Here is a 13469-nt window from a genome sequence, read left to right on the forward strand (position 1 = left end):
CAGAATATATTAATTGATGAAAATTGGGCTGTCTGCACTCTCAAAGTGCATGTTGTTGCCAAATGTATTTCATATGCTGTAAACCTAGTTCATAGTTGTTAGTTTCCTTTAATGCCAAACAAACACATACCAATCGTTGGTTAGAAGGCGATCGCCGAATTCGTCCTCGCTTTCTCCCGTGTTGCTGGCTGTCGTGTCGTTTTTGTCGGTTTCGCTTGCATACGGTTCAAACCGATATGGCTCAATAGCTTCAGTTTCTTCTTCAATTTCGTTTTCGCTACCTGCCTCCACACTACAACCATCCGTTTCAATACATGCGTAATCTGTTGATTCGCTTAAGCCGCTGAAATCCGAGTCTGAATCCGAGCTAATGTCGCTATAGCTTGCTGTTCTATGCGCCATGTTTGTTTGTGTTGGCATCACTATGTGACGTCACAGGAAAATGGACGGGTGTATATAACGATGGTTAAAATCAGGCACTTTGAAGCTTTTTTTTAGGGATATTGCGTGATGGGTAAAATTTTGAAAAAAACATCGAAAAATATAATATGGGTTGTACTTGTATAGCGCTTTTCTACCTTCAAGGTACTCAAAGCGCTTTGACACTACTTCCACATTTACCCATTCACACACACATTCACACACTAATAAGCCACTGGGAACTGATTTTTAATGGTTTTAACCATTCTGAAATTGTGATCATGTTCCCCTTTAATGATTATAATACAAATGTTGTATCATAGTGGCATTACCACAGGTAACAATAATTATTACACTGTAACAATAATTTGTATCAACAATGTAGGAAGAATGAATATACCAACAATGGTAATAGACAAAATACCAACAATGGTAATAGACAACATAGCAATAATGGTAAGGAAACATTGAGCACATGATAACACTTTGAGACAGAGTACAACAGCAGGTCAAATTAAAGACCCCCTACTTTGGACACTCATCAAGCTACTTTTCTCCCGGGGAGTTTGGACCGGGTTATGACCGAAAGGACAAGATCACGGGTACAAGCGGCCGAAATGAGTTTCCTCCGCCGGGTGGCGGGTCTCTCCCTTAGAGATAGGGTGAGAAGTTCTGCCATCCGGGAGGAACTCAGAGTAAAGCCGCTGCTCCTCCACATCGAGAGGAGCCAGATGAGGTGGTTCGGGCATTTGGTCAGGATGCCATCCGAACGCCTCCCTAGAGAGGTGTTTAGGGCACGTCCGACCGATAGGAGGCCACGGGGAAGACCCAGGACACGTTGGGAAGACTATGTCTCCCGGCTGGCCTGGGAACGCCTCGGGATCCCCCGGGAGGGGCTGGACAAAGTGGCTGGTGAGAGGGAAGTCTGGGCTTCCCTGCTTAGGCTGCTGCCCCCGCGACCCGACCTCGGATAAGCGGAAGAAGATGGATGGATTATTTTTTCCACCAAAATTTATGAATATCGACATATTGTCATTTGGTGTGTTAATTAATTAAATTTCCCCAATTCCCACTATGTCTGTTTCTCTTGATTTCAGAGTATGTAAAAGCCGCTAGGGGCAGAACTGCGGTGTTGTATCCGTGAGCCGCAGCAGAATAGCCACCGAAGAAGAAAATGCGGAAGTGTACCCACTGACCTGAAAGCTAACGTGAATGCAGGTTGTTGTTATTTGTTGTCTTTGTACTTATTTCGCAACATACGTGTGATAAAGAAACAATATCAACGCTTTTTGAAGCCGAGATAAGTTAGGCCGCTTGTGCAGAGGTAAGCAGCCCGTTGCTGATAAAGCTAATGTGAAAAAATGTGTAAAGTCAAAAAGCTGAGGGCGTTGATGGAGCAGCGACTCAATTCCGTTGTGGAAGAAATATTCGGACTGTTCGAAAGAACCATAGCAGAGTACGAGGAGGAACTTTCCAGTACCAGAAAGGATTACGAGAGGCAACGCCACCAACTCGATGCTGTTCTCAAACCTCCAGTTCGGTTACACGGAGCAGGTTTGTTTACATCTTCCCACGAATCCCACATTATTGTTTAACACAATTAAACTTTAAAATATTTACACACGAACATGGTGCTTTATTTTTTTTTTATGCTCAGTGACCCCCTAACCCAGGGGTCGGCACCCTAAAATGTTGAAAGAGCCATATTGGACCACAAATACAAAAAAAGTAATCAATCTGGAGCCGCAAAAAAATAAAAGACTTATATAAATGTTATAATGATGGCAACACATGATGTAAGTGTCTGAATTATCCTACTATCAAAATGACTTTAAAAGTATTATATAAGTGTTATAATGATGGCAATGATGTAAGTGGCTAATTAACTATATTAGCCTACTATCAAAATGAGGCAGGCTGACGCAAATCTTCGTTGACAGAAATGTTGAAATGTAAAAATTATTCTACATATTTTTGCAACATTGGAAAACATTAGTAAAACTTCTCGGAGGGTGAGATAAGTCCTGGAAATCCATCCATCCATCCATTTTATTCCCTTTGGTCGCGGGGGCGCTGGAGCCTATCTCAGCTACAATCGGGCGGAAGGCGGGGTACACCCTGGACAAGTCGCCACCTCATCGCAGGGCCAACACAGATAGACAGACAACATTCACACTCACATTCACACACTAGGGCCAATTTAGTGTTGCCAATCAACCCATCCCCAGGTGCATGTCTTTGGAGGTGGGAGGAAGCCGGAGTACCCGGAGGGAACCCACGCAGCCACGGGGAGAACATGCAAACTCCACACAGAAAGATCCCGAGCCTGGGATTGAACCCAAGACTACTCAGGACCTTCGTATTGTGAGGCAGACGCACTAACCCCTCTTCCACCGTGCTGCCCTAAGTCCTGGAAATGACTGTCTCAAAATGGCCAAAGGTATAGATGTGTGTCCAAGTTAAAGGAAACGGCCGGCTGTCTTCTTTTAATGGATTTATTACAATCTTTGCAAGCTGGGTAACATTTTCTGTGGTCTGGAACAACATGGCACACTAACAGCTATCCGAAATGCAGCCAATATTACATACAGATAATGTGTTATGAAACATGGAAAAATAAACTAAATAGACAGGGGACATAAGTAAAGGAAATTAAATGAGCTCAAATATACTTACAAACGAGGCATAATGATGCAATATGTACATACAGCTAGCCTAAATAGCATGTTAGCATCGATTAGCTTGCAGTCATGCAATGACCAAATATTCCTGATTAGCACTCTATAACACAACAACTAAGCTCACGTTTGTGCATTCACGCACAGTATAAAAACGTTTGGTGGACAAAATGAGACAAAGAAGGGGTGGCACAAAACACGTCTATTGAGTCACAGTCCACACTACGGTGAGTTCAAGGGCCGCTGAAATTTGTAGGACAAAACGTTGTTCGCCAAATACTCTCATCAGTGAAGTATGAACACAAACATATTAAGAAGTGGGCTTTCTAACAATTAGGAAGGTTTGTGTCGTGTTTGTCCTCCTACAGAAACCTCATTACAACAAAAAACATGTTTTTCACCCCATTTTTTTTCCATTTCCATACATTTTTGAAAAAGCTCCATGGAGCCACCAGGGCTCCGCTCAAGAGCCGCATGTGGCTATAGAGCCGCGGGTTGCTGACCCCCGCCCTAACCAGAGAAAAGCATTATTCATCCACCCATCCAATTTTTTGCCGCTTATATGTAAGACCCAGTGCTGTAGTTCCACTATCAGAATTATTACTGTTCTAAACAGTGCTACTCATTAGTTGTCTTGTAAACATTTGTAAATGAAAATATATAATAAAGAAATTAAAAAAGACCAACTTAAAGTGACATCTGAAACATACAATCTCAACACTATTACTAGCCAGTGTGTTATCTACATTATGCAAGCCACCCATTCCACAACATATTTCTCAACTAGATGAGGCAATTCCTTAAGGAATTGCGTGTGAATGCTCCAATGTTGACGAACTGAAATCCTGGAAATTTTTTTATCATTGTTGAAGTAGAGCACTCCGGGTACTCCGGCTTCCTCCCACCTCCAAAGACATGCACCTGGGGATAAGTTGATTGGCAACACTAAATTGGCCCTAGTGTGTGGATGTGAGTGTGAATGTTGTCTGTCTATCTGTGTTGGCCCTGCGATGAGGTGGCGACTTGTCCAGGGTGTACCCCGCCTTCTGCCCGATTGTAGCTGAGATAGGCTCCAGCGCCCCCCGCGACCCCAAATGGAATAAGCGGTAGAAAATGGATGGATGGATGGATGGAAGTAGAGCACACAATTCCCAAACAGACTGAATATTTAACACAAACATTATTGTTTTTGCACTTTTGGCTTCTTATTAAATAACTTTTTTAAATAAATTCAATCTTGCACATGGAAACTTTAAGTGTGGGCTTTAGTTGATATAACACTCCCGTCAGGGGGTGCATTCTACGCCGGGGGTGCATTATCCGGCACAACACCGGAGACTTTGACTGTTTTTCGCTGGCTTTGGATGAGAGCTGTGATGTACGTGACACCGCCCAGCTGCTCACCTTCTTACGTGGGATAACTACAGACTTTCAAATCATGGAGGAGCTGGCAGCCATGCAGTCAATTAAAGAGACAACCACAGGTAATGACTTGTTCACATAGGTAAAATGCGTGTTTGGACATGTTAGGACTGAAATGGGACAAGCTGGCAGGTGTGACAATCCAATCCAATCCACTTTATTTATATAGCACATTTAAAAAACAAAATGTTTCAAAAGTGCTGCACAACAATATTAAAAACAATATTCGAATATTATCCTTAGCTCCACCAATGACTGAATAAAAACAAAAAATAATTACATATAAAACCAATATAAAAAACAATATAAAATAAATATGATTAAAAACAATTTTTAACAACAGATGGTTGTCCAAATCTGACGGGGAAAAATGTTGGATAATGCAGGATAAAGTGACAGAAATTAACCCTGTGCAGAAATGGACATTTTTGCATTGTATTATACATCAGGAAGTGTTGTGTAAGATAGTGTTAAAAATAAAACCATCAAAAGCAATCTGCTTTTGTATAAAGTTAGGTTAGGTTAAATGAAATTATTATTATTAGTAGTATTAATTATTATTATTACTATCATTATTATTATTTATCTTACGGTATATCAAAAATAATATTGAGCGAAATTTAATTGAAATATTGTCGGTGTGGCCCTCCAGCAGTGCTCGGGTTGCTTATGCGGCCCCCGGTAAAAATTAATTGCCCACCCCTGTGCTGGAAGTTAATAAAAAAAATAACAATAAAAATCACCAAAATGATTCCCGAGCCCGGCCACCGCTGCTGCTCACTGCTCCCCTCACCTCCCAGGGGATGGAACAAGGGGATGGGTCAAATGCAGAGGGTAATTTCACCACACCTAGTGTGTGTGTGACTATCAGTGGTACTTTACCTTTAACTTTAATTCTAGGTAAAATTCATGACTCGAATATGAAAGAGCCCTAGCTATGAACATATTCATCTTATAATTAATACTTCCTACTTCAAATACTTTAAAATAATTATAAACTTATTAACTCCTTTGATTTTCTTTATTTAATATATTGTTTTCTGGATTTTTATTTACATAAAATCTGTGTGTGCACTGTTCACATTTTAACTTACAAAATCGGGGGCCAAATACTTATGTTCCGTAGTGTATGTGTGCATATATATATATTTTTACATTTTAAATACCTCTTGGAGTACACCCAGCTGATAATCCGTTTTCTAGAACAGTGATTCTAAAACTAGCGGTACGCAGGCTCCATCTAGTGATACGCCAATAAATCCCTGGATAAAAGTACAGTGTTTTATTATCCAATATTCAAACACAGTGTGTTTGTGTGTAATATTCATCAATCAATCAATCAATCAATCAAAGTTTATTTATATAGATAGCCCTTAATCACAAGTGTCTCAAAGGGCTGCACAAGCCACAACGACATCCTCGGCTCAGATCCAGATGTTTTTTATGAATACTTGGGCCTACTACGCTGCTGTATTTCAATGTTGGTCATTATGGTGGTACTTGGAGAGCCAGAGTTTTTCTGAAGTGGTTCTTGGTTAAAAAAAAAAAGGGAAAACCACTGTTCTAGAACACAACAGGCAAACTCATTATGTCACTTAAGTATCATAAGCTGTCTCGTGAGTTGCTGCAAAAATCAAAATGCTAAAGTGAAACTGAACTCATATTTGCACTGAATTGAAAGTAATAGCATACCACTTGTTGTTCTGCAGGCATTCAACGGGTGTTGGCAGAGAGTCAAGGAGAGGGTTTGTCCAAGGAGCAGGAGTGGAGGGCTGATATGGGACAGGATGAGCCAGAGCCCCCTCAAATAAAAGAAGATGAGGAGGAACTGTGGGAGGAGTTTCAAGTGTTGGAGGCTGACGTCAACAAGCTGACATTTCCAGGTGTTCTTGTGAAGAGTGAGGACAGTGAAGACGATGCGCGTCAGTCCCTTCAGCTTCTTCCCAGCCAAAGTGCAGAGAACACAGGTGCGCAGCCACAAAATCAACACATTACAGAAGGTGATGGAGAAGACGTGCAGGACCGTCATATAGGCGGGAAAGGTAATGACAATTATAAGGGCCCACAGCCCGCTAGGGCCCACACATAGGCCCCAGTAGTCTCTATGACAAAATGATTATGCATACACTGAACTAATATACTTATTGAGAATAAGACAACTAATAATACATAATTGACATAATAATACTTAAAGGCCTACTGAAATGCGATTTTCTTATTTAAACGGGGATAGCAGGTCCATTCTATGTGTCATACTTGATCATTTCGCGATATTGCCATATTTTTGCTGAAAGGATTTAGTAGAGGACATCGACGATAAAGGTCGCAACTTTTGGTTGCTGATAAAAAAGCCTTGCCTGTACCAGAAGTAGCAGACAAGTAGCGTGACGTCACAGGTTGTGGAGCTCCTCACATCTGCACATTGTTTACAATCGTGGCCACCAGCAGCGAGAGCGATTCGGACCGAGAAAGCGACGATTTCCTCATTAATTTGAGCGAGGATGAAAGATTTGTGGATGAGGAAAGTGAGAGTGAAGGACTAGAGGGCAGTGGGAGCGATTCAGATAGGGAAGATGCTGTGAGAGGCGGGTGGGACCTGATATTCAGCTGGGATTGACTAAAACAGTAAATAAACACAAGACATATATATACTCTATTAGCCACAACACAACCAGGCTTATATTTAATATGCCACAAATTAATCCCGCATAACAAACACCTCCCCCTTCCCGTCCATATAACCCGCCAATACAACTCAAACACCTGCACAACACTCAATCCCACAGCCCAAAGTACCGTTCACCTCCCCAAAGTTCAAACAGCACATATATTTCCCCAAAGTCCCCAAAGTTACGTACGTGACATGCACATAGCGGCACGCACGTACGGGCAAGCGATCAAATGTTTGGAAGCCGCAGCTGCATGCGTACTCACGGTACCGTGTCTGCGTATCCAACTCAAAGTCCTCCTGGTAAGAGTCTCTGTTGTCCCAGTTTTCCACAGGCCAATGGTAAAGCTTGACTGTCATCTTTCGGGAATGTAAACAATGAAACACCGGCCGTGTTATCCGGCAAGGGGGTGCATTCTACGGCGGGGGTGCGTTATCCAGCACAACACCTGCCGCAATACACCGCTTCCCACCTACAGCTTTCTTCTTTGCTGTCTCCATTGTTCATTGAACAAATTGCAAAAGATTCACCAACACAGATGTCCAGAATACTGTGGAATTTTGCGATGAAAACAGACGACTTAATAGCTGGCCACCATGCTGCCCCAAAATGTCCGCTACAATCCGTGACGTCACGCGCTGACGTCATCATACCGAGACGTTTTCAACAGGATATTTCACGGGAAATTTAAAATTGCACTTTAGTAAACTAACCCGGCCGTATTGGCATGTGTTGCAATGTTAAGATTTCATCGTTGATTTATAAACTATCAGACTGCGTGGTCGGTAGTAGTGGGTTTCAGTAGGCCTTTAAGTGGTTAATCGTAAAAAAGGAAACAAATAGGGTGTATTGCACCAGGCACCATCAAGAACACTGAAAAACAAGAACATTAAAGGTGGCAATGGCCTTCTTTCAGGGGTCCACAATTCTTTGCAATGTAGTTCTAATCTTCTGAGGCTGAGCTCAGTGATGAGGTCAAAATGTGTAACTGAAGTCATATTTGCGCTGAATTGAAAGTAAAAGCATATCACTTGTTGTTCTGCAGGCATTCAACGGGTGTTGGCAGAGAGTCAAGAAGAGGGTTTGTCCAAGCATCATGAACCAGAGCCCCCCCACATAAAAGAGGAAGAGGGTGAACTGTGGGAGGAGTTTCATGTGTTGGAGTCTGACGTCATCAACAAGCTGACATTTCCAGGTGTTTTTGGGAAGAGTGAGGACAGTGACCACGATGCGCGTCAGTCCCTTCAGCTTCTTCCCAGCAAAAGTGCAGGAAACAGAGGGGCGCAGCCACAAAGTCAACACGTGACAGAAGGTGATGGAGACGACATGTCAGACTCTTCTGAGACTGAGCTCAGCAATGAGGTCCAAGAAGCTGCTGAGAATAATAATGACTCTAAAGGTGATATGAGGCATCACACTGACAACAAACACTTTGTCTGCTCTGAATGTGGGAAATCATTTGACAAAAAGGGAAACCTGAACAGACACATCCAAGTACACACTGGAGAGAAACCTTTTGCATGCTCAGTTTGCGCTAAAAGATTCTCTTCAAAGTGCACCCTGAAAAGACACATGATGATACACACAGGGGAGAATCCCTTTTCCTGCTCCGTTTGTGCTAAAAGATTCCGAGACAGCTATGAATTGATGCTACACATGAGAATACACACCGGCGAGAAACCTTTTTCCTGTTCTATTTGCAGGAATAACTTCTCCAGAAAACTCGATATGTTAACACACATGAGATCCCACATGGAGAAGCAGTGTGTCTGCTCGCTTTGCCCCAAAAGATTCACTAGTAAAAAGTACGCCATGATACACATGAGGACACACACCGGGGAAAAACCGTTCAGTTGCAACGTGTGCGATAAAAGGTTCACGTATAGATATCAGGTCAGCAGACACAAGTGTGTAACAGTCATGGAAGCTGCAAGGACTTGAGTAGCTAAATGTACTTAAAAACAGCATGCTCAAAAAGCTGTTTATATTGTACTCTATGTCAGGGGTGCTCACCTTTTTCCACACAAATAGCCAAAAAGTTTATATATTTAGTACCAATAACAATGATGGATGGCAACTAGTTAGCCAACTAGTTAGCTTTGCAAAAATGCTATCATGATTGTGTGAGCGTTAAGGGTGTCTCAAACGTTTTCACTCCCGATACAATAACGATATTGATCAGATCCGATATCAGCAGAAATCATACATCATTTTATTATTTTGTAGTGTGGAATGTTAGGAAAGGTTTGGTCAAGTGAAATTTGTCAACAGAGTACAAAGATAGGTCTGAAAAACACTATTCTATTTATTATTAATCGTCTGGAATGGACCTAATCTGTCTTTAAGTTGAAGTGAAGTGGTAATTGTCTTTGGCGACATCTTGTAATCACAAACATGTATTAAGTTAAGGTCATGACGCAGTAAAGTGAATGGTGCGGACACGTTTGTTACTGGCTACGTTCTCATATGTTTTTGACTTGTTGACTTTGTATCTGTAAGTAATATAATATGATATGATGTATATAATATAATAATTATTTATTGATCCATCCATCTATTTTCTACCGAGGCTTTTTTATATTGACAAATGTGTTTTAGACTGCAATATTGTTCAATTAAGAACACTTATTTTTATCTAGCGTGTGCTATTGTGTGCTTAGCTGTTGTGTAGCTACTAGTAGCCTCTAGAACAGTGGTTCTCAACCTTTTTTCAGTGATGTACCCCCTGTGAAAATTGTTTTAATTCATGTACCCCCTAATCAGAGCTAAGCATTTTTGGTTGAAAAAAAGAGATAAAGAAGTAAAATACAGCACTATGTCATCAGTTTCTGATTTATTAAATTGTATAACAGTGCAACATATTGCTCATTTGTAGTGGTCTTTCTTGAACTATTTGGAAAAAAAGATAGGTTTTTATTTATATTTATAAAGGATTTTTGAATTGTTACTATTTTTAGAATATTTAAAAAAATCTCACGTACCCCTTGGCATACCTTCAAGTACCGCCAGGGGTACGTGTACCCCCATTTGAGAACCACTGCTCTAGACTACCATGTTTACCTTTTGTAAATGACTCAAATACAAGAAAAAATAACTGTGTGCTTATTGGAGGACATATAGATTTTAACTGGATGTCCCGCTTTTCACAAGTAAACACGGACTGGTTCTAGCTATACAAAATACAAATACAGTATTGGAAAAGTTTAGATGCAAGCCAATTTAGTCCAATGCTTGTTTTTTTATGCAGATATTGGACTGATATGTAATATTAATATCCGATCGGGGCACCACAGTGATCTTAAAAGATCAGTATGAATATATATGACATTTGGGAAGCCAAATTTGGCCCCCGGCGCCCACTTTGGGCACCCCTGCACTATGTAATGCATCTCATCTTCTTGTGTTACGTGTGTTTTGCCCTCCAATGACTTCTAAAGTTGTGGACAGGTTTGGAAAATGGGCATTTGTCTAAACTTGCAGTGTTGGCTGCAAGCGCCTCTTAGAGGGCCGCCAAAAATATCCGTTTCTCAGCTGTGGCTACTCAGTTGTAATACACTTTTCCACCACTTGCAGCACTAATAACAATACAAAACAAACAGAATAAGTCCTGAGCTAAAGTCATAGAGAAGTTGCTTAAATTAAAAAAACATGACTAACGCGTTGAAGCTTTATTTTCATTTGCACTTTAATTTTATTGACAGCTTAGTCAAGAAACATGTTTATTCTTAATTTACTTAATTTATTTTAGTGCAACATACTTGTATGTAAGTGTATTTTCCATCAATGAGTCCCTTCTTATGCAGTATATTTGGTTATTACTAGTTTTGTTAATCAGCCTGATCAAAGCCTAAGGTTTATGTGTTTAATAAATAATAATCTTTGTGATCAACCCATGGTTTCATATACCAAACCCAAAACCAGTGAAGTTCATTCATTCATTTATTTGTCATTTATTTATTTATTTCAGGCAATGACAAGTTGGCACGTTGTGTAAATCCTAAATAAAAACAGAATACAATGATTTGCAAATCCTTTTCAACTTATATTCAATTGAATAGACTGCAAAGACAAGATACTTAGCTTTGTTATTTTTTGCAAATATTAGCTCATTTGGAATTTGATGCCTGCAACATGTTTCAAAAAAGCTGGCGCAAGTGGCAAAAAAGACTGAGAAAGTTGAGGAATGCTCTTCAAACACTTATTTGGAACATCCCACAGGTGAACAGGCTAATTGGGAACAGGTGGGTGCCATGATTGGGTATAAAAGCAGCTTCCATGAATTGCTCAGTCATTCACAAACAAGGATGGGGCGAGGGTCACCACTTTGTGAACAAATGCGTGAGCAAATCGTCAAAACAGTTTAAGAACAACATTTCTCAACGAGGTATTGCAAGGAATTTAGGGATTTCACCATCTACGATCTGTAATATCATCAAAAAGTTTAGAGAATCTTGAGAAATCACTGCATATAACATTGAATCCCTGTGACCTTGGATCCCTCAGGCGGTACTGCATCAAAAAGCGACATCAGTGTGTAAAGGATATCACCACATGAGAACAGTAACACTTCAGAAAATCACTGTCAGTAACCTCAGTTGGTCGCTACAGCTGTGAGTGCAGGTTAAAACTCTACTATGCAAAGCGAAAGCCATTTATCAACAACACCCAGAAACGCCGCCAGAATTGCTGGGCCTGAGCTCATCTAAGATGGATTGATGCAAAGTGGAAAAGTGTTCTGTGGCCTGACGAGTCCACATTTCAAATTGTTTTTGGAAACTGGACGTTGTGTCCTCTGGAACAAAGAGGAAAATAACTATCCGGATTGTTATAGGCGCAAAGTTCAAAAGCCAGCATCTGTGATGGTATGGGGGTGTATTAGTACCCAAGGCATGGGTAACTTACACATCTGTGAAGGCACCATTATTGTTGAAAGGTACACAGAGGTTTTGGAGCAACATATGTTGCCATCCAAGCAACGTTATCATGGACGCCCCTGCTTATTTCAGCAAGACGATGCCAAGCCACGTGTTACAACAGCGTGGCTTCATAGTAAAAGAGTGCAGGTACTAGACTAGCTTGCCTGTAGTCCAGACCTGTCTCCCATTGAAAATGTGTGGCGCATTATGAAGCCTAAAATACCACAACGGAGACCCCCGGACTGTTGAACAACTTAAGCTGTACATCAAGCAAGAATGGGAAAGAATTCCACTTGAAAAGCTTCAAAAAATGGTCTCCTCAGTTCCCAAATGTTTACTGAGTGTTGTTAAAAGGAAAGGCCATGTAACACAGTGGTGAAAATGCCCCTGTGCCAACTTGTTTGCAATGTGTTGCTGCCATTAAATTCTAAGTTAATGATTATTTGCACACAAAAAATAAGTTTCTCAGTTCGAACTTTAAATATCTTGTCTTTGCAGTCTATTCAATTTAATATAAGTTGAAAATGATTTGCAAATCATTGTATTCTGTTTTTTATTTACGAATTACACAACGTGCCAACTTCACTGGTTTTGGTTTTGTAATTTGGCAACTTAAACTGTAATTAGGTTAGAAATAATTATTGCATACGGATAAAATCAGTGTTGGTATTTGAGTAGTGCAAAAAGTTGGGTCCCTAAGTTAAAAATGTTTGGAACCCCTGGTCTCAATGACCATTTATTCACCAACAATGAGATTGTCCAATTCTAATGTTTATTGACGTAATGCTGTCACCAGATTGTCATTTGGTATTTTAATGAAATAAAATATCAGTAACTATCCCTATTGATGTTGTCATACTCATAAACTTTTGTTTCATAAAAAAAAAAAAAAACGACAACAATGAATTGATTAACGTGGACCCCGACTTAAAGAAGTTGAAAAACGTATTCGGGTGTTACCATTTAGTGGTCAATTGTACGGAATATGTATGTACTGTGCAATCTACTAATAAAAGTTTCAATCAATCCGGCAAAATAGAATTGAATAGAATGGACTTTATTGTCATTATATTTGCATATAACGAGATTAAGGACTCCAATTTAAAGTGCGGTAGTGGGAACCAATATGGGATAAAAAGAAATGACACAAGAAGTAATAAAGATAAAATTAAGAATTAATATAAAAATAATAAGCAATACTGTACAATATACAAAATACTGTACAATATACAGAACAAGACAAGAGTACCGGAGTGATAACAATCAGTGTCGGATGTATTGCACTCGGAGGGTGATATTGCACCGGTAGAGGGCAGTATTGCAATGATAAGGTAAGCCGCTGCAAAAATAGCCAACAAGGAAGA

General features: G+C 40.3%; 1 protein-coding gene across 4 annotated transcripts; it reads left to right on the forward strand.

The window, feature by feature from the left end:
• Positions 1 to 131: 131 nt before the first annotated feature.
• On the forward strand, positions 132 to 11078 carry LOC133617803 (uncharacterized). 4 transcript variants are annotated; one of them, XM_061978036.1, is made up of 3 exons: positions 132 to 1974; positions 6230 to 6562; positions 8235 to 11078. In XM_061978036.1, the coding sequence occupies exons 1-3, from the start codon at positions 1782 to 1784 to the stop codon at positions 9128 to 9130; spliced, it is 1422 nt and encodes a 473-aa protein (XP_061834020.1). In that variant the 5' UTR covers positions 132 to 1781; the 3' UTR covers positions 9131 to 11078. The 4 variants fall into 4 exon arrangements, with proteins under 4 accessions (XP_061834020.1, XP_061834021.1, XP_061834023.1 ...); XM_061978037.1 differs by having other exon boundaries at positions 6230 to 6487; XM_061978039.1 differs by having other exon boundaries at positions 132 to 1638.
• Positions 11079 to 13469: the final 2391 nt, after the last annotated feature.

This window comes from Nerophis lumbriciformis, linkage group LG18 (genome assembly GCF_033978685.3).
Source record: "Nerophis lumbriciformis linkage group LG18, RoL_Nlum_v2.1, whole genome shotgun sequence".
NCBI classification, from domain to species: Eukaryota; Metazoa; Chordata; class Actinopteri; order Syngnathiformes; family Syngnathidae; genus Nerophis; species Nerophis lumbriciformis.